The sequence below is a fragment of the Gobius niger genome (assembly GCF_951799975.1).
Source record: "Gobius niger genome assembly, chromosome: 1".
NCBI lineage: Eukaryota > Metazoa > Chordata > Actinopteri > Gobiiformes > Gobiidae > Gobius > Gobius niger.
The window spans coordinates 26794747-26815447 of NC_136852.1; the positions used below are offsets into that span (position 1 = coordinate 26794747).

Below are 20701 nucleotides of genomic sequence, written 5' to 3' on the forward strand. Positions count from 1 at the left end.
TCTTTGTGTAAAGTCTGTTTGCTCTCGCAGTCTGCATTGTTACTGTAAAATAACTGTCAGTCGCACACAAGGGGGCTACATCATCAGAACGCACAATACACAGAAATGCACAAAGACATTTTTTCTTTTTTTTTCTTAGCGTTGACAGTGATGGTCCCTCCCGCAGCCTCTTATGCTCGGACGCGGACAAAAGGCTTGCTTAATGCGGCTGTCTCCTCGCCCATTGTGTCGATGAAGCAAAGGGAGCTCGCAAACATCTCTGCCGCTGAATACGACCGGAAATCCAGCGACATTCATCCCTCCGTGACATTTAGGGAGTTTTTTTGTTCAGCTGAAGCCTCTCTGTCTGTCACACAAACACGGTTATGTCACAGCATGCGCGGCCTTAAGGGGGGGCGGCCGCTATTATGAGGCACTGGGTTCGCTCTAACACAAGACCGGATTCAGAGATGGTCTTAAAAACATGTTATGCCATGCAAATAATGGGTTGACGTTCGGTGTAAATGCATGAGGTATTTCGCTAGAGTGGTCGATTTGCGTAACGCTCTCGTGACGTAGACCCGAATGTTGTGCAGTCTTTTATAAATGTGTGCAGGCACAGTATACGCAGAGAATCACTGCCATCGCATGCTAAATGGGACGACCAATTAAGACCTACTTAACTGACAATAGCCTGCTCCGACAGGTCACCATAATTTATATGTACTCTGTGCACCCGACTTAAATAGTTAACCTAGAAAAGCAAGACTGTATTTGCAGTGTTTGTCGGTGTCAGTTACCCATTTAAGGAGTCCATATGGGGAACAGACTTTCAAAAGAGGATTAGTAATTAGATCATGTCTCAGAGATGTAACTTAACAACAACAAAGCCTTTGACCTTTTAGGCGCCGATGTTGCCAAAGTAGGACTGAAAACAACAGATTTTTGGTTTTCCTCCAGAACCAAAAATGCTAAAATCCACTTGTAGTGTCTAAGTCTTGCTCAGGATTAGTTGTACAGTAGTACGGCCGGCCCCGCTTAAAAGCGAATCGAGCAGCTTCTTAGGCCCCCCGAGGCCAAAGGGGGCCCTCCAAGAGTGTCTACATTTCAAGTAATATTCGAATCATGAATTAAAATGCTTAATGTCCAATGCTTAAATGTACATAGTAAATAAAATAATTACATTTCTGTTTATGTAGCCGAGCCAACCTATATTCATGTTGCCTCCTTCAAGAGCCCAATTGGCCCAAATTTGTGGAGGCCCCCAAAGTCAAATTATAACCCTGAAGCTCTGGACCAGCCCTGTTTTTTTTAAATGTTTATTATGTAGTTATATTGAAAAAATAGAAATGTATTTTAAAAGAAATCTAGTACCTGGAGGGTTAATTGAAAAGTAATACAATATTTTGTAAACATAGTGAAGGCAGAATAGCCACATTTTTCACTTTCACAATGTTGTTTACAAATAGCAAAAAAAGGCTTCTTGTTATCGGCAAATGTAACCCACTCACTCATGGCAATGCTGCCATGCGATTGGCTCTACCCACCAGTGGAGCAGTAAGATGGATTTTCTTCCACAACAATCTGCATTACTGTGCAGGAGAAATTCAACAAACCGTAATGCAACAATCTCTTTCTAGATTGTATTTAGCATACGCTAAACCCACTCAAAAGCATTACAGTTATAAATTGTTCCTGAACAAAGATGGAGCAGCTGTGGGCCTACTTTAGAGAGTCCACATTAGCTTCTCATCTGGCTGCAAAATGAAAATGACTTAAGTCCAGTGTTTCCCAGAAGTGCTTGACAAAAAAACCTTTACAAGCCCATTGTGCCACAAACTTCACAAAATCCATTATGAAGTTATAGATGCAAAAAGCAACATAAATGTCCCATAATTCAGTCTGGAGTGTTGCACAAAAGATTGCTTTTTTTTAATAACGTTGGCTTATTTACAAGGCTGTCTCCAATAGCGTCTCGGTGGGACATGGCAGCGATCCTTCTTTATAATGACTGCGCAGGGATTTACGACTCAATGCGAGGCTGTTGTTTGAGTGACTTTTCCCTGGCCAATTAATGGTTTGTAAAATGTCACGTACCCCACAAGCTGACGGCGGGTAAAAACTTGCACGGATAGCTGTTTCCCAGAACACTACGTCGATCCAGGAAGCAAATGGCAGTTTATTTTGTTTTCATTTCAATGCTGTGGCGCGTTTCCCACAGCCAAATTGATGACTACGTATATTGTATTCCTAGTGAGGAATAGTTGTGGTACACGTAAAGGACATTCAAACTGGGGCAGAAGACTATACTTTGATCAGCTTTCAGAAAATCTAAAAGGGCATTTCACCAATGATTAGCAAAAACCAACATAACTTCGTTCTTACAGCTTTGTGAAATAATATGTTAATACTACAATTATGTGCCGTCATCTGCAATTGTTTTTGTTGTCCCTTCCAGCTCCGCAAGGCCATCGAGGGCTCCGTGACCGTGAAGGGGGTCAAAGTGCGCCCCCCGCTGGCCAGTTTCCGGGACAGTGGCACCAGCAGCAGCGAGAACGAAGCCACGGAGCTCCACAAACTCTGGGACCGCCACAAGAGCATGTCTCTGCCTCGGGAGCACACCCCATCCTCCGAATCGGATGAAAAATCCCACTGAAGAGCCACATTCAAAGAAGCGTGAGGGGGTAGGAGGGAGAGAGGAGGAGGGAGGATGGGAGTTAGGTCTCCCAAAGCCACCGACATGCAAAAAAAAAAAAGAGAAAAAAAAAAAAAAACCTCAGGGCTTAGGATGTACTTTTAATCCTATGAGTTTCTCCAGCTATTTCAGCCTGTTTTATCCTTTCCTAACTCCTTCCTTCACTTCCTTTCCCGCTCCAAGACCGAGAAGAAGACACTCCACAGGCCCCACACACATCCTCCTCGCTCCACTCGGGTAGACTGTAGTAGGATGGAGCGAGGGCGGTCTTCCAAGGGACTTCAAGCTTTCAAGAAGGGAATTTTTTTGCTATCTCATCGGACTTTCTATATAATGCCGAGCTGGTTCGATCAATTCTGCAAATGTTATGAATGAGTCTTCCATTTCAAATAGGTGTGCGAGACGTGTATGATTGAAGTTTGCGTGGTCATAGGAAGAACATTAACTACTTTTCCATGAGCTCTGTTTTTTTTTTTTTTTATGTATACGTACTTAACTGATCAAATGCACTGGGTTTAACTGGACACAACGTCATATAGCTTTGTCTCAAGCAACTGACAAACACAGAGTCACGCTTGCCTTATATGCTTCTAATTCTGTTTCCTGTTTCCTTCTGGCGTTTTCAGCTTTCAAAGTGGACAGAATAATGGCTTTCACGTTTCAGAATTAAAATGAATGTGAGGGAAAGACACTACGTTGGGTTGGAGGAATCGACCATGGTAAAAAAACAGTATGTTAATGAATCGGTGGCACCATAAACCATAATCAATGCCATTTGCGGGGACTGGTGATGGTTTGTATAGACTATGTAGAAAATGAGTGGGACACTTCATGGATGTATTCATTTTCCTACAGAATCCAGGGAAGGCAAATCTAAGTGCTTTTGCTGTGCGAGTTCAAACAACCAAAGTAAATAGGATAACACAAACCTGTGTGAGGAAGCAAAATGCTAATGACAGAAAGTTTAAAGTGCATATGACACGTTAGACACAAGTTTGGCTAAAACATAGTTAACACAATTTTTATTAAAGATTTTGCTAAAAGTTTTCTTAAGTTTGACCGTGTTTGTGATGTTTATAGTTTCACTTCCTGATACAGTTGTTATGTGGTGATGTCACAGCTCTACTCCTGGGTCCACAATATATATTTCTGAAACTCAACAGAGTAACTGAGCATACTTATTTTTAAAGCCCATTAGCCAAAAATGCTGATAATGTCCGAGTCGGCGCAGCAGCTACGCTAAACCCGAAAGTAGCAACTTTAGTAAATATTACTTTTTTAGCAGAAGGTGCAGCATTTTGGCTAATGAGTCTGAGAAATAAGTGGGTGCAGGTACTCTCCGTTGAGTTTCAGAAATATTGATTTTTGTTTTTAATAGTTGTTTTATGTTTTGTCTGCCAGGACCCGGAAGCGGAAGTCGTGACGTCACACTTAACAAACGTATTGGACACTGACGGGAAGTGACATAAATAGAGGCAAACTACTTTAAACTGTTGCCATGCCGACCATGTTATGTCACTGGGAAATGAGTCAAACTGGTATTCACCTTATTCCGCCCCGCCCGCTTTTGCCTCTCTTTGCCTCGTCTCGGCACCTGCGTTGTATTAACACTTCCGGCAGAGCGTGAAGCCCGTTCGTTTGAGCGGAGAACGAGGGAAAATGTTCGCCGCTAAAATCTGTCGTTTAGTCGATTGAATTGTGTAAAATGTCCAATATGCACCAACAAGTCAACACTGCACCGTCTCACTAAAATCGGCTTTGTTTTTGTGTAGTAATTGATATTATCTTGACTTCTCTAGTCCTATGTTAACTGATAGGAAAAAAGGGGCGGGCACAATTCGTTCTCACAAGCGATCTTCCGGAATAAGGTGAATACGTTTGTTAAGTGATGATGTCATCTCTCTACTTCCGGGTCTAACAGAGCTTTAGGCCTATTCACTATAATAGGATTTTACTGATTTTAATCTGCTTTAGAGCCGGCTACAAGGCTCTTTTAAACATCTCAGAAATGGTGAGATATATTATTCTAATTAGGTGTAAAATAGTTGTTGGCCTTTTATTTGTTGTTATTTCAGCAAAAGGTATTTATCCCCCCGTCAGTAGCTTAGACATTCAAATAAAATAACTTTTCTGACCAACATTTCTTCATTCAATTGCTGCACTGAAATAACATAATTATGACTTCAACAGATATTATAATAATTAAAACATATGCACTTTAAACTAAACAAAAAACATTTTGCTTGATAAGTATTTCTAAATTTCAAGACCTATGCAAGTTGTTCTACATTTGACCCATTCATGAATGCCGCTGGGGTTAAACCTATCAGGAGCAGTGGGGACCTCCGGATCCTGAGCAAGGATCTTCGTCAGGAGGAGTACTTCACTGGGGGAGTATCCTGTTGTGCATGTTTTAGGTCTGAAGCACCTGTAGCTCTCTTTTCATGGCCAAACTCTTACGTAAAAGCAACATGCAACGCCTGGTCGTCTGCTTATCTAAATATAGCCCCTAATAAGCGCTCTGGAGAAGGCTGGGCGGATGGAGAGGGCAGGAGGCAGGGAGGGATGGAGAGAAAAGGAGAGAGAGTTGAAAACATGAAGACATCATTACCTACGCAGCTGTTCGGGGCCGTCGCATCAATCTGTCTTTGATCACAATGTTAGCTAACCCCCATTACCGCCACAGACACATTGGCCCCATAAGCCGCGCCACTGGTGTGATGTAAGCTGCTCCCCTCACCGACACTCTCACTGCAGAAAAACAAAAGGCTTTATTGCGCTTGGATCCCTTCAGCGTGCGCTCCTATCTGATCAATGCATCTTCAGCCCAATGTAAGTGCAATTAGCGCACTGAAACATGGGCAAATATCTAAAGCGAGCAAAAATACTCAAATGTGGCTTTAACAGAGTCAACAGAGTGCACGCATCTGTTTCATTATGGGTGCGTTACCTTCCTCGACCTGACTCGGAAACTTTGGTGGGAGTGGGACGTAGCCTTTCTCTATGGAAAGGCTGCCACTTTGCACAACAGTTAGCCAAACTAGTGGCCGCTTTGAATAGGGTACATTAGATCATCGTCAAATGTCTGTCTAGCTGAGCATTCGGAGCCCATTTGGTATCACTGGTTAGTAAATGTTTTGCGTAGTTATTTGCACTCGTGACGTAGCAACAGCTCACCTGGAATGTCCCGCTGTGTGGCTTTATTAATCACCTTTTGGTAATAATGTACATGCAGAATATCACTCAGATTCACCAGTGTAAAAAGAAAAAAGGTAGGAAATCCATTGGCCCAAAGGGATTAGAGGTGGCAAACACGCTATCAAGCTATTTTAAAATCTTAATTAACTGCTGCAAGTCTAAAACATGACCGATGAGTTCCTTCTGCTTCGCACAAGCTCCTGTACTTAAATCTGATCCAACCTAACATGACATATGAATACTGTGTATTTAATAATTCATGTCGGCCATAACGCTCCAGGCTCGTCGGTGCAGTGCTTCCACAGAGAATAACAGTGACTAGTCTTCCAAGTTTTCTAGACAAGTTAATAGTTTTTTCACACTCCCTTTTCATTTTCGAATAAGATGTTGTAAATATGCAACATGACTGTGGCAGACAGTGATTAAGGGATTATAGATTTGTTTTTTATTGAACACATATGATCTTGTATTGTTTTAACAAATGGCTTCTTAGCTACGCATTTTCTGGATGAAAATCAACACATTCAGTGCTGCTACATGTATGTGACAGTCTTTTTTTTTTGTCCAAGAACAAAATCACACAAGATCTTTGTATTCACATTGGCAGGGAAAGCTGGTCAACTGTTTCATTTTAAATTGATTGTGCCTCTTTGAAATGAAGTTGTGGGGCCATATCTTAAGAATTATGTCTTTACCAGTTAAAATACTGAAAATGAAGTTTCCATTTTAACAGTATATGTCAATAGGGCAGTGGTTCTCAAACTGTTGTTCATGTACCACCAGGCAGTCATTTTCTGTGGTTTATTTTAAGTAGAAATAATTTAATTCACGCTTTAATAACGATTCAAGTCCAGTGTTTTTTCTGGTTTAGATTTAATTTATTCCAATTTAGAATATTTTAGACCCACTTTAGTACTAATGTGATCTCGATCTAGGCCTGGCAGTACTTTTGAAGGTTGAATATTGTATGAGGTGGTACTTTGCGTGAACGGTTTGAAAACCACTGCGCCAGAGGAAATGATTTGAATTGTTTACATAGAGTAGCCTTGAATCACGCCGGACTAGGAGCTCCTGCATAATTCAAACACATGCCTTACACAACACGTCCACGCTGTGGCCGAGCAGCCTCGCGGGCTATCACATCCTGTATCTCCTCGTAGATCCTTGAGATAATGTCAACAATCACCATTCCCCTCTTCTCCGAGCATCACCTTGATTTCACTCTAAGATAGCACCCGTTTGCATGGGCACGGCTTGTGAATTTCATTACGGACCAAAAAGCTTGACTTTGTACTGACCATGTTTTGTTATGTTTTTTGTTTTTGTTTTTTTGTACTTGAGCACCAGGTTATTTAACGGTTCTTCCAATGAGCATCTTGTGATTTGCAAGTGGGTCTGGGGTTGTTTTCAGAAATTAATATATTTAACTTCATGGCTGTGAAATAAAATCGATGTAAATATGTAACTGACTAAATTGTTTGTAGAGATTCTGTTTTATAAAAATTGATTGACTTATTATTGTATCTTTGTGGTTTTATTTGTGTATTTAAAGGTGCTGCATTCTACAGATGTGACCTTTTCCTCACCGTTTGAAATGTGTTTAAAATGTATATTGAGAAATTTGGCTTTTATGGCATGGTTTCCATTACCTCCTGTTGTATGATCACTGAAGGTTTGTTCAAAAACATGTTCCCAGAAGAGGAACTTCATCAGTTTAGTTGTATTTAGTTGTGTCTTGACACATTGTGTCTCAGGGTTCTTTAAATCACTGACATCAACCTCAGACGCCTGGGATGATTCCTTTTTTTATGTAAACACATTTAAGGGGGAAAACTACTGAAAAAGGACGTTCCACATTATTAAGCAGACCACCATTTTCAAGCAGTATGGGAAAGAAAAAGGATCTCTCTGCTGATGAAAAGCGTGAAATAGTTGAATGCCTTGGTCTGGCTTGTGGTAGCCAAGTGTTCATAGCAACGACACTTTTTGATCCTTCGATGTCGGCTCTTCCTATCATTGTGAAGCATAATTCACCAAGCGTTGGATTGTTCACCCACTAGGGAACGTGAGCTGGGTTTAGACCGTCGAGAGACAGGTTAGTTTTACCCTCCTGATGATGTGTTGTTGCAATAGTATGCTTAATCTTTCATGAAAGATTAAGCATACTCATCATACTATTAAGACATTTGTGGCTGATTCAGAGCACACACGGGTTTGTGCAGATAAAAGCACAGTGAGGACGGTTTCTGCCAGACAAACACATCAGATTAAGAGAACAGCTGCTACAAAGCAGCAAACAGGTATTTGAAGCTGCTGGTGCCTCTGGAGTCTCCCGAACATCAAGGTGTAGGACCCTCCAGAGGCTGCAGTTGTGCATAAACTCGGGCCTCCCCTAAACTGTTACTTGAAGCTGACAAACAGAAACGGCTGCAGTGGCTCAGAAATACATGAAGACTCATTTTCAAACAGTCTTGTTCACTGATGAGGCCGTGTAACCCTGGATAGTCAGATCAATGGAGTAGTAGATGGTTGGTGAATGGCCACAATGTCCCAACAAGGCTGTGACGTCAGCAAGGAGAGGGTGGAGTCATGTTTTGGGCCAGAATCATGGGGAGAGAACTGGTCAACCACATTCATATGATCCTCTAACAGTTAAAGACTTTATGCTGACTGTCATTTGAGTTGATAATTAAAAAAAATCGGATCACAGCTAACCCTTCTCACCCTGGACACGGACTTTTCACCCCTCTCCCCTCAGGCAGGAGGCTATGGTCCATACAGACTCAGACCTTCCACCACAAGATGTCATTTGCATAATAATTTGGAACACAGTGTATAAAAGAGGGACATAAAGAACCAGTTTGAAATCAGAAGAACAGATGGAAGTGAGGAAGCGTTTCGGATGATAAGATAAAAAAAAAAACCTTTTCTGTATTGGATAATTCCTATACAACTGAGCTCACACCAACATATTAACAGCTGTACATTTGTTTTTAAATTGGAATATGGTACACATTTTGATAGAAACTTTACGACGCTGCACTATTTTCTTTTGCTTTCTTTTAAAACTATACCTGCAATCACATGTAATAATACCCTGCATTGTCTCCAATCTCCCCCATGCACGCCGAGAAATATGAAGTGTGTCAGCGTGGTCTGCAATTATCACCATGGAAACAGGCCCCGTGCTGTCAAAACCATCCTAGATCCACCACTCCCCGCCACATCGTCTGGGAGTATTCATTATAGTGTGGCATAATCAACTGTCACTGTATGTTGTTCTAAATTCATCTGTGCGGTGACTGTTCTCCCTCTCACAAGCCAGTTTGACTGATGGAAGCAAGAGAACCGCATAAGAAAGGATCAGTAAGGCCGCAAGAGGCGATAAATGCCCTCGCAGGAAAGTTTCCGTGGCCACGCCCACATCCTTCAAAATAAAATATGGCTGTAATATTTGTTTTTAGAAGGTGTCGTGGGAAGAATGTGTGTGCCATATTGCAATTTTCGGCCATACTGTCTGTGCAATGCCTGATCCTGTCTGATCTTGGGAATTAAGTCTTTATAGTTACAGACAGTAGTTTTAAAGTTGTTTTACATTATTACTTCATTGGCAAAAATGGCATACTTACAGCCAACAGGACACTCACACAGTCTTCAAAGTGCTCACAGATTTCAAACGGACAGGACAATGACACAGGCAGGACATGAATCCATCATCTCGAGGCAGGACTGGCTTTCGGATGTTCTGTTACTAGATCAGCACACCAAACAATAAATAGCTTTATTTATGGATGTGTACACATTGCTTTTCTTCAATTAATGACATTTTAAAACACTCTTGACAAACTGGCAGAAACAGCAGTAGCTCAGTGGGTAGAAGCCTTTAAGGCATGCTATGTGTGATTTAAAGGTTATGAGTTCATTTCCCGCTCTACACTGAGCAGTAAGTAGTTTTCTGTTCAGTATTGTGAGCTTCGTCTCAGGGTTAAATTCGTTCTTCATGGTCCTGGATGGAGGTGGCCTTAGTTCAGGGAGTAGAGCGCACGGTAAGAAGACCAGTATCAGCTGTGATCTAGAGTTTATTAGTATGAATCTCCGTCGGACGCATGTGCTCTGACCAAGGCCAGCGTATTGTGATGGTGACCAGAAGCTCAGACAAAGGAAAACCATACATGTCGTTTATCCAGACAGGGCGAAGCACCAGGCACAGCATGCAATGTCAGGACTGTCTGAATAGATTGAGATTCATAGTTAAGTGTTTTTTTATGATCACTTAAGTGCAGCCCTCCTGGAACCGCCATCTTAACGTGGTGGAGGGGTTTGAGTGCCCGAATGAACCTGGGAGCTTTGTGGTCGGGGGTTTCGTGCCCCTGATAAGGTCTCCCATGGCAAACAGGTCCTTGTCAACGGGTCAGGCAAAGAGCGGTTCAGAAGATGGCAGTAGCTCAGTGGGTAGAGTATTTGGGTAAACGTCTGTCCTTAATCCAAAGACCGTGAGTTCAATACAGACTATGAGCTCAAAGAAGTGCTGAAGTGTTTTTACATTATTGCTACATTTCTATTCACCAGAACACTGCAGCCCACAGCACACTGACACAGGTGGGACCTGAACCCACAGGCTCTGGGAAGCTCAGTGAAAAGAGCGTTTGGGTAATTGTGCGCCTCTCTCACAGACACTGAACAGAATGTATATTTAAATGGACTCGACAGAGAAAAAAAGACCGGTAATTCTTTTGAGGTGACACGTGTCGGTTGGATAAAAAGTTGGGGTGGTTTGAGTGAGAGGTAAAGGAGGCCACATAATGTACAATATAAGAGATTGGTGCGCCCGGCCCTTAAAAGACATGGAGGACTCCAGGGTTCCAGCTGTCGTGCACTTGGGACAGAACTGTTCAGAGATGTCATTGGTCATATCGTCTATATCAAGTGGTAGGGACAGTCTCTCGGGATGTCGAGTGAAATGTGCATATATTAAACCACACCTTTGCATCTATCATCACCTTTGCATGTAAATGTTTCAGTTCATTCAAATATAGGCAAAGTACTGTGCCATTCAAAAATATATTCTCTAACATGACAAAGCATCAATCTCTGGAAGGCCTTTAATATCAAATGTGTCAAATGTGTATGAACTCTTCCCAGTTTGGTCTTAATCCAGTCTGACAGGCTCCAAAAGCCCACCCTTTAGCTACGAGCCACTTATCTCACTCCCATTCCCCCCCAAAAATCCTGCACTCCTCTGGGGCTCTTGATAAGACCTCCTCACGTCCCCGTCAAGGGCTGTTCATAATCCCCTCCTGAGGGCTCTTAGGAAACGACTATTGTCCTTACAGATAGAGACTTCTACAACGGAAACTGTACAAATGCGTAGACGACTGCAAATTAAGGGGAGACACTGTGGCAGATTGGTCTCAAACAAGACAAATACACCCTACATTCCACAATACACAATCAGCTTCATTATTGTATCCAATAAAGACTATTGTTTATAGATATATATAGAGAGATAAGGAATTGTAACTTCTTCCGAAATGCCTTTTGAAGATTTTTTTGTCTTAACTGGACGATTTGTGTAGATATCTATTTCCTCGACTAATTTATTGACCATAGAACTAAAAAAAAAAAAGAAAAAGAAAATGCACATTATTTGCATTCTGTAAAGTCAACTCAGGCAATAAACATGAATAAATCATAAATAATATCCAAAACATAACATAAATTAATGTATTGCAAGGGCTGCATTATCAAGAAGCTGAATATCAGGTCCCCTATTCTTTGGTCTGTTTTGACTTAGGGGAGCCCTGTTTTATAATGTACTACATCAGGGATGAGCAAACGAGATGTCAACACTCTCTGCTTGTGATTGTAACAGCTGGGGAGCTCCTGGAGAGTTGCTCCGTCTCTCACGGAAGCTCCCAGTGGGACAGGACGTGCAGAAATGGTGCACAATAATGGCCTAAAATCAGTTCACCGCGTCCCCAATCTCTTCATGCTCACGCTTCCCAAGACGGACGCACACACATTTTTCATTTTAACTTTTCGTTATTGTAAGGGTACCTGACAGCTGATGTCAGACTACCTTGATTGCATTCTGCGAGAGAGTAATAAGGAATTTTCTGGCACAAGAGAGATTAAATAACGGCATGACCTCGAATGTGACATACTGTATCATGTGTAGCATCTTTGTTGCTCCTTTTTCCCGCCAAGGACTTTGGCTAACCATGCTCCCACTAAATGACAATAAAGTAGGAAAACACCAGGCTTTGCTGTGAGCATTTGTAAAAAGCTGCCAAACAAGAGGCTGGTGCAGTTCTACACGGCCATCATCGAGTCCATCCTCACCTCCTCCATCACCGTGTGGTACCCCGGCGGCACTACAGATCAGGATAAGCATTGACTGCAGGGCATTGTGAGTCCTGCTGAGAAGGTGACTGGCTGTGAGCTCAGGTCTGAAGGACCTATTCACCTCTAGGACCAGGAGGTGTGTGGGTCGGATCACAGCTAACCCTTCTCACCCTGGACACGGACTTTTCACCCCTCTCCCCTCAGGCAGGAGGCCATGGTCCATACAGACTCAGACCTTCCACCACAAGAACAGTTTTTTTTCAGACTCATGAACAATAACAAGACCCAATAACTCTGTATCAGACTCATGAACCTGTTCTAGCCATTCACACTGCTCTATTGCACTATGTGGTATGTCCACACTCATATCTGCTGCTAACACTCAATACACCTGCACATAGGTAGACATGAGGTTGTCTTTATCATAGTTTAAATGTAATCATCTTACACATGCCCTTATAGTTTTAAGTTTTTATAGTTTCATATTTATTTCATTTGTTTCATGTTGCACGGTTGAACCACAAAAAAAGCCTAGTTGTGAACCTGTTCATGACAATGGCAATAAACAATTCTGATTCTGATACAGTGGCTGCACTAGTATCACACTCCTATTCCAGTTATTGAAGTTGTTGCAGTAATAATGTGGCAACTCATTTATTTTCTCAAAATCAAAGAGGGAGCAAGGTAAACCTCTGAACCATTTTCTCCTGTTCGGCTTTACCCACTTCTTGGGGGGAAAAAAAATCATCGATATAGCAACGAAAACAAGGATGAAAATACAGCAAAAAAGTGTTGGGGGGGGGGGGGGCGTGGACAAAAACACAATTAAAACGTGATGCAAAAGCGAAAAAGAGCATGCCAGAAAAGCAACAATAACAAGACAAAAACGCTCTGAAAACCAGATAAGAAAGAGATGAAAACACAACAAAAATGTGACAAAAATGCGGTAACAGCTCAACAAAAAAGTCACCTGTTTTGTAGGTTTTAGCTTTCAAATGAGGCATTCCAGTGGCCTATTGCTGGGTTGCAGGTTCTAGAATGTGATGATGTCATCGGACCCAGCGGGGGGCAGGAGCCAGTTTTTCCTATTAATAACATTACACTTTCACAAGTCGTAGCTAAAAAGAAAATATATGAATTTAAAAAATGATCTTTAATATCAGTCACTGGGTCAAAGATCTCTCTGTACAAGACAAAAAATTTCCTCAAAAACAAAATAATTTTTCCTCTATATAACAGTATAGGCCTTTAGAATGCTGTGATGTCACCTGCAACCCAGCAATAGGCAGCAAGCTGTGAGGTCAGGAAGGTTTGGATAGTGCCGAACTGTAGAAATGGACTCGGTTATGTTTTTCACAAATGTCTGTTTTAAATTATAATGAACTTCACAGGGTCACTCTCGAGGCACTTGCTCCTCCTTACTTTTGAGAAGCCCACTCTTCATGTTGATTGGACATGAGTCTCACATGGTTGAGCAGGTGGAGCTCAAACGATACAGCACGAGTTGAAAATGAACCAAGAGCGTCAATGAACTCAAGCCGCTCCCTGACATTACAATAGGGTAGAAGTTGTATCGGTCCAGAGGATTGCACAGGCTTTACGTATTCGACAATATCCTTCCCAAACCGGAAACCATATTATGCGGATAACAGGCAACCTTGTAGATAAGACACAACATGTTCTCCAATGCAGCTGACCCTCTTTAGTCAGCAGGTTGTCTTCTCTGAAATATTTATGCCAACCAAATCGCTTTTCAGAATACTTCAGTTCCAACATCGTGCATTATTCAATTGTAAATATGTTCTTAAATGAATAATGTCTTGAACAGAGGACTTTTCCTCTATGACATTAGTCTCCGTGTTTGAGGAGGATCATCTGGCCTGGATCAGGATCACGTGTGTGAAGTGCGACAGTGAAAGCCCACCAGAGAGTTCACTGGGTAAGTCGGCTGCGCTCTGTCCCACTGGAGCCGTGTGGAGATGCGGGCCCTCCCTGGAGACGCTGTGTTGTGTCTGACTTTAGCAACAGCTGTTTTTTACTGAGTTTAGACTGTACAATCCTGTCTCCAGCTGAGGCAATACGAGTTATTAATAACAATAGCATTAAGTGAAAAGGTACACCAATAAGCCTAAGCGTTATGACCACTGAGAAGTTAACAGTTCATTTGAACTCTACTTTCCCATTATAGAAGTCTTTGTTGTCCATTAATCTGCAGTCCCCCAGTCCATGACTTCCTAAAAATCAGTTTTACATTGACTTTTTGAGATTCTAGGTTGAGACGATTTGCGAAACATTTTAAATAAATGGTAAATGGTCTGCCCTCCTGGAATCGCCACCTTTAAGTGGTGGAGAGGTTTGAGCGCTCAAATGATCCTGGGAGCTCTGTTGTCGGGGGCTGCGTGCCCCTGGTAGGGTCTCCCATGGCAATCAGGTCCTACGTGATGGGTCAGACAAAGAGCGGTTCCGAAGCCAACAGGCCCGGTTAGAATCGTGAGGCCGTCCTCCCGTGGACCCACCACCTGCAGCAAGAGCCATAGGGGCTGGTGTAATGGGATTTGGGCAACTGCCCCCACGACCCAGCAAAGGACAAGTGGAAGAAAGGATGGATGGATGGATGGATGGTAAAAGGTCTGCACTTATAAAGCGCTTTTCTACAGACATTAGACCCCAAGGAACCAGTTACTTGGAATCAGTCAACCAATATACGCAGACAATGGAGGTGGGTGAAGTGTCTTGCCCAAAGACACAACAACAGCATGCATCTTCAGGAGCTGGGATTCAAACCCCCGACCTTCTGATCATAAGACGACTCTCTCTGTCGCCCCAAAACAAAGCAGTTACCATAACTTGAAAAAATTAGACAGTGAGATATTTGTTTCTATGTTTTTATTCAAACAGTGACATAAAAAAAAAAAAATCCCAATAGTCATAAAAAAGTTAGAAAATCACGTTACTGGTGACATTGGTATCTCCAATTAATAATGCATTGGGTTATATAGCGCTATTCCAGACGGTTTACAATGCTAAACCATGAGCTATGTAGCCACAGCTGCCCTGGTACTGACTGGCTGCCAGTCTTTGCCATCTGCCCTTCTGTCCAACACCAATGCCATTCCTACACTGGTAAGGTGGGTGAAGTGTCTGTCCCAAGTATACATTGACAGTATACACCAGCTGGCGCTGACCTTTTAGAAATGCCGTGACTGCTGCGCCACTGCTCCCCCATAAGTAAAGTTCTACACAGTTAACCATTGCTTCTAGATCAAGTAAATAGAAGTAAATAGGGCTGCAGCTGACGGCCAGTGAAGAGGTCAAAGGGCAGACTCATTGTGGTGAATGGGGCCCGGGAGGCTCCATTTGTAGAGAGCAGTTTCTCCTCACGCTGACGACCAACACTCCGTCTGAGCCGATAGAACCGCTCACAGAGAGAGGGTCCATGTCCGCAGGGAGCAAGGATTTATGGGTAAAAGTGTCCCCTACTCTTCCGTCATCCAGCACCTAGAGGAGAGAGAAACGCACAGGAGGAAAGACATTAGATAAAGAGGTATATGCATCAGCGAAAGTAAGCAAAGAGAGGACTATAAATCTGTGCTGAACCAGAAGAAGGGGATCTCTATGGTAACATGACTTTAGCACGTTTCCTGTAGTATCATTAAAATGTAATCACACACCTTTCGTCATTGGGCTGTGTGACTTAACATGTGTCTTGGTTGACATACGGAGCTTTGTGATGTTTTTGTCATGAGATTAATGTATGGATTTGGAGATTCGGATCAACAGTCACCAAGGACTCAAACCTGGTGGCTTTAGTCTTGTCTGTCAGCTTAGTATTTACTTTCACGGACGATTAATGAGTAAAAAAAGAAACGCAACATGCTACGACACCTGGAGTGGCACTTGTCGCCTCTAGGACAGTGGCGTAGCAAGGGTAGCAAGGGGCCCCAAGCAAGAATGTTGGTAGGGGGCCCTTTGGTGGCCGCCCTGTGTACTGCACACTGGGAGAGCATTTGATGCAAGTTTTAAAAAAAACGGGTCAGTTCATGGGGGCCTTGCCTGTTGGGGGCCCCTGGCAGCTCCCTACCTTGCCATTAGGCAAGGTAGGGAGCTGCTCTAGAGGCATAAGTTACTTAGTTCTGCTTTAAAATAAACGTGACGAAAAAATTTCTCATGCAGAAACAAAATTATCCCAAACTATATATGTAAAACCAGGACAATTAAATATCCGTACCATGGCGATGCTTAGTATAATTGGTAGTTTTATTTCGCCGGGGAAAGTAACACCTTATGAAACATTTATAACCACCGTCTTAATTGAGTACATTTTCCCCAGTTTGACTTTACCCAAATCTAAAAGCCTCTTGATAGAAGCATCAAAACAGCAACAAACGGTTACAAAAATAGCAACAAAATTACAATAGGCTGTAAGCTCCAATTGAGAAGTCTTTAGATTTGGGTAAAGCTGAACTGGAGTAAAATCTCTCGGTTACAGCGGGGGTTAAGAGGTTTAGAAAACAAGTGAAATAGAAAGAGGCAGGGTCCCATATTCCGAGGCTAGAACTGGGACATGCTCGCCCTGTACAGTACGGTTGTGTGAGAATGGACCAGCTGAGCATCCGGAACCACAAGTGGAGAACAGGATTCATCAGAGAAGAGGAGAGACGAGGACGTAAATGAACAGTGGCCGGATCCCTCTGACAGCTCCCTCAGCAACAGGGCTTTAAGGCAGAGGTTTGAACCAATTTGTGTCCTGACCTCCATTAGAAGCGCTCCCGCTCCGAGAGATAACCCTGGCCCCGCCACGGCCCTGTATGTTTCATTAACACCAAAGTGGGCCCAAACACTGCACAGAAGCGTCGAGAGAGGGAGAGAGAGAGAGACGGCAGGGGATGAGCGAAAGAGGCTGTTGATTAGTCCGCGCGAACGCAGTGCAGAGAGGTACTCATAGGTCTGTCAGAGCGAGCCAAACAGATGTGTTCATGGAGAGAGAAAAAAGGTCGAAACGGTTGAAGGACTTAAACGGGTTATACAATTCTCAAGAAAGACACCATCTTCTGCGTATTGACTTCATTTTACCCATTGGGAAGTTTGTTTACTGTCACGGATAATGCAATTACAGTGTCAGGGACAAAAACTGAATAATTGTCCATATAAAATATCACTGTAATGCTGAAATAAAACATTTTCAAAGAACACACTCTTTATCAGTTCTGAAAATGTCTCCTACCAAGCCAAATCTGATGACACAATAGTGACAACACCAGTGGCTACGTTTACATGGTCAGAAAAATCAGATTACTGGAGAAATCAGATAACCCAATAATCAGATCTAATGTGTTTACATTCTCTTCAGAAATCAGAGAATCCAAATCTCCGGTTTCCACATTGTGTGAGAGTGCAGATTTGCATTTTTAGAGCAACTGAATTGTCTCCACTCCTCTCTTCAGGTGGAGAATGATTGCTCCTCCATGTTTGGACTTGGAGTCAAATTGCTCCATGTGGCAGTGTTTTGTGCTCGGTGCCGAGTGGATGCAGCACAGGTTTAGGAACTCAAATGTCTGAGGTTCAAATCCTTTTAATGCTCATTGTTTTCTGAAATAATTGAAGAAATTAAATAGCAAAAATGTGTGGTTTAACTTCTATTTAAAATGTAAGGGTGAGGAGAATGGAGAAACAATTCAGTAAATAATCAGAGCTGGGACTTGAACTCACAACTCACTATATTATATCTTAATATAGTCATACTATATTAAGATAGTGTAAGATAGTAACAACACTATACTACTATCTTAATATATTACTATATTAAGATAGTAGTATTCTGCATAATGTGAAGCACCTTAACCACTCGACTGTCAGCGGCACACTTACTTTACAAACTCATTTGAGATTTATTTCATGGATAACTTTTGTAATTATTAATTTTTTATGTATAAAAAAAATGAGTTTATTATCTTTAATTATTTCCCTGGTTAGTTTAGGCACACGTGTGAAAGATCAGGAAGAAAAAGATTATACAATGTTCATTTATTTTCAGGGGAGTCCTGGCCGGAGAGGGAGTGCCCGCAGGAAACCCATGCAGGCACGGGGAGAACATGCAAACTCCACACTCCAGGTGGCAAACCTGGGACCTTCTAGCTGTGAAGCATGAGCGCTAACCGCTGCGCCACCACGCCGTGCTAATATGCATATTATCGTATATACATATCAGATAATGTATATAAGATCATGCTGTTTACTTATCTCTACATTTATCTGAGAACTCCACATACAGATTATGATCAGATTTTTAGTCCCCATGTAAACGTAGCCATTGACTTATCTTCACATGTTTGCTGCTCCAATGCCGCACCTCCCCACTATTTTTTATGTATTAACTGTTCAAAGGTTATAAAAATGTGTATTAATTCTGTAATAAAACCACACTTTGTAATGATGTTTTGCATTTTGCATCAACTTATTTTGTATCAAAGTTGATCACAGCACATAATCAGGCAGTTATGCAGTGTTAAATACATGATTCATGCTTTATAAGACATTTACAGTTTACTAACATGAATAAGCATCTTATCAGATCGTACAGTGACAATGTGCGCCATCCATGAGTCTGGTTAAGGTCAGGGACAAGTCAGAAATGGTTAAAGGGACTAGATGCAAGTTCTCATTTTTATACTCACTACTGCCACCTCAGGTCGTGTGCGTAACTGCAGTTTCTATATTAAGCTCGTGCATGACGGCACTTCGGACCCGAATGAACAGTTTGGGGGATTTTAGCGGCAGTTGTGGCGAATCGGTCTGGGCTCATTCTACACATTAGGACATTGCTGGAACATGTAGTTTGGGCAAGTTGTATAATCGTACGCTATACGCACCTTGGCGGCCTGTATGACGATGTGCTGGTGGTAGGCCATCACCACCACGTCCTGGGGCTCAAACTGACTGGCGTCCACCGACACGAAGTACAGGTCGCCCAAGCAGCGCACCCCTCCTCCTCCTCCTCCTCCTCCTCCTATTCCTGTGCTGCTACTGCTGCTGCTGCTGCCGGGATGTCCCATTACTGGACTGCCCAGGGAAACTGAGATGGAGGGAGGGGAAGACAGAGGATAAAAAAAATAATCAATGAAGGGAAATAACATATGGAAATGTAAACATGAATGTATGCATGATGTCTAAAGGGCATCTCAAGAATGCTGATGTGTTTTATTAGGAAGTCTTACTTATGCAGCTCGCTTATTTGTATTTCTGAGAGCCTTTTTTTTAACCTCCTAATCCCTACCTGAACCAATAACATTTTCTCCAGTTTGGCTTTACCCAAAAACAAGATTAAAAAAATGCAACAAAAATGTGACAAAGAAACAAGAGCATGACAAATCAATTCAAAAATCAACAAAAAATGTGACCAAAATAAATAAATACAATAAAACAAGTGACAAAAACAAGAACAAAAAAAATTAAACAAAAGTGCCGTAAAACTATGACAAAAAAAGCACCAAAAAGTGAAAACGTTTAAAGAATGTGATAAAAACGTAATAATAAAAAAAGACACTAAAAGTAACAAAAGAGCAACAAAAAAGTGACAATTAAAGAAAAACAGCATGAGAAAAAGGCGAGGAAAAAGATCTGTTTAGATCAAATGGCCTATAGCAAATGGACACTGGCCTATAGCTCTCCAGTCAAGAAGCTTTTAGGTTAAGTGTCTACAGACTTGTGTTACAGCGGCATATACTGCATGTCATCTATGAAACCGATACTTACTGTACGAGCATGCTGTATTTATTTTATAAACACAGACAATAGTTGATATAAAACATGTCTTGTAGTGATATTTTAGTACTAACACCCACAGCCCACCTCTGACCAATATTTCTTTTTTTGCACATTCTTCTGGCTCACGTTCTCGCTTCTTAAGAAACACAAACATGCTCCAGTACTTTCACTCAGATACCACATGCAGTAGACATTACACACGCTCATTATCAAGTTCCCTTTGCCCTCACCGGAGTTCCCGAAAGACGAGCGATTGTGCCAGCTGTAGGGCGACGAACACTTGGGTCCCCCGGGTCCTTCGTCCGCCGAGTCCAGCCCGGCGGTCCCAAACAGTGGGTCCAGCGTGGAGTCCTCTGCCCTGTAGGAGCTGCTGTACCGGGCTGTGGAGCGGAAGGACGAGCTGGAGGATCGCCGGCTGCTGGAAGTCAGGAGAGACATTGTGGAGGGAACAAAAAATCTAAGCAAATTTGTGAATCTGTCGCTGTCCGTTTGGTACTGATCGACAGTTCCTTTGTTATGGTTTTATATATAGGTCCCAGTGCATTGTGGGTCAGTGGAGCAGTCCTTCCTCTTGCCTTAAATGGTTAAAGGATGAGGTGAACAGTGATGAGTTACATGCATGATGAGTAACTTCTTTAAGATCCTGATATGCTTTAATTAGCTGCAAAGCATACACGGTTTAAGGTTTAAGTGTGCAAATGTCTACGCTTTTATAAGATG

General features: G+C 42.3%; 2 protein-coding genes across 11 annotated transcripts in view; one reads left to right on the forward strand and one right to left on the reverse strand.

Moving 5' to 3' along the window:
• Window positions 1–3210, forward strand: part of clcn2c (chloride channel 2c) — a 178433-nt gene extending 175223 nt beyond the window's left edge. For all 10 annotated transcript variants that reach the window (XM_079559307.1, XM_079559303.1, XM_079559308.1 and 7 more), the window contains one exon: window positions 2438–3210. In XM_079559307.1, the coding sequence (XP_079415433.1) occupies window positions 2438–2635 (198 nt within the window). In that variant the 3' untranslated portion in view covers window positions 2636–3210. The remainder of the gene's footprint in view (window positions 1–2437) is intronic.
• Window positions 3211–15466: 12256 nt separating this feature from the next.
• Window positions 15467–20419, reverse strand: hspb12 (heat shock protein, alpha-crystallin-related, b12; the record flags this gene model as incomplete). The annotated part of the gene is made up of 3 exons (XM_079571373.1): window positions 15467–15715; window positions 19087–19289; window positions 20212–20419. The coding sequence occupies 3 exons, from the start codon at window positions 20417–20419 to the stop codon at window positions 15542–15544; spliced, it is 585 nt and encodes a 194-aa protein (XP_079427499.1). The 3' UTR covers window positions 15467–15541.
• Window positions 20420–20701: the final 282 nt, after the last annotated feature.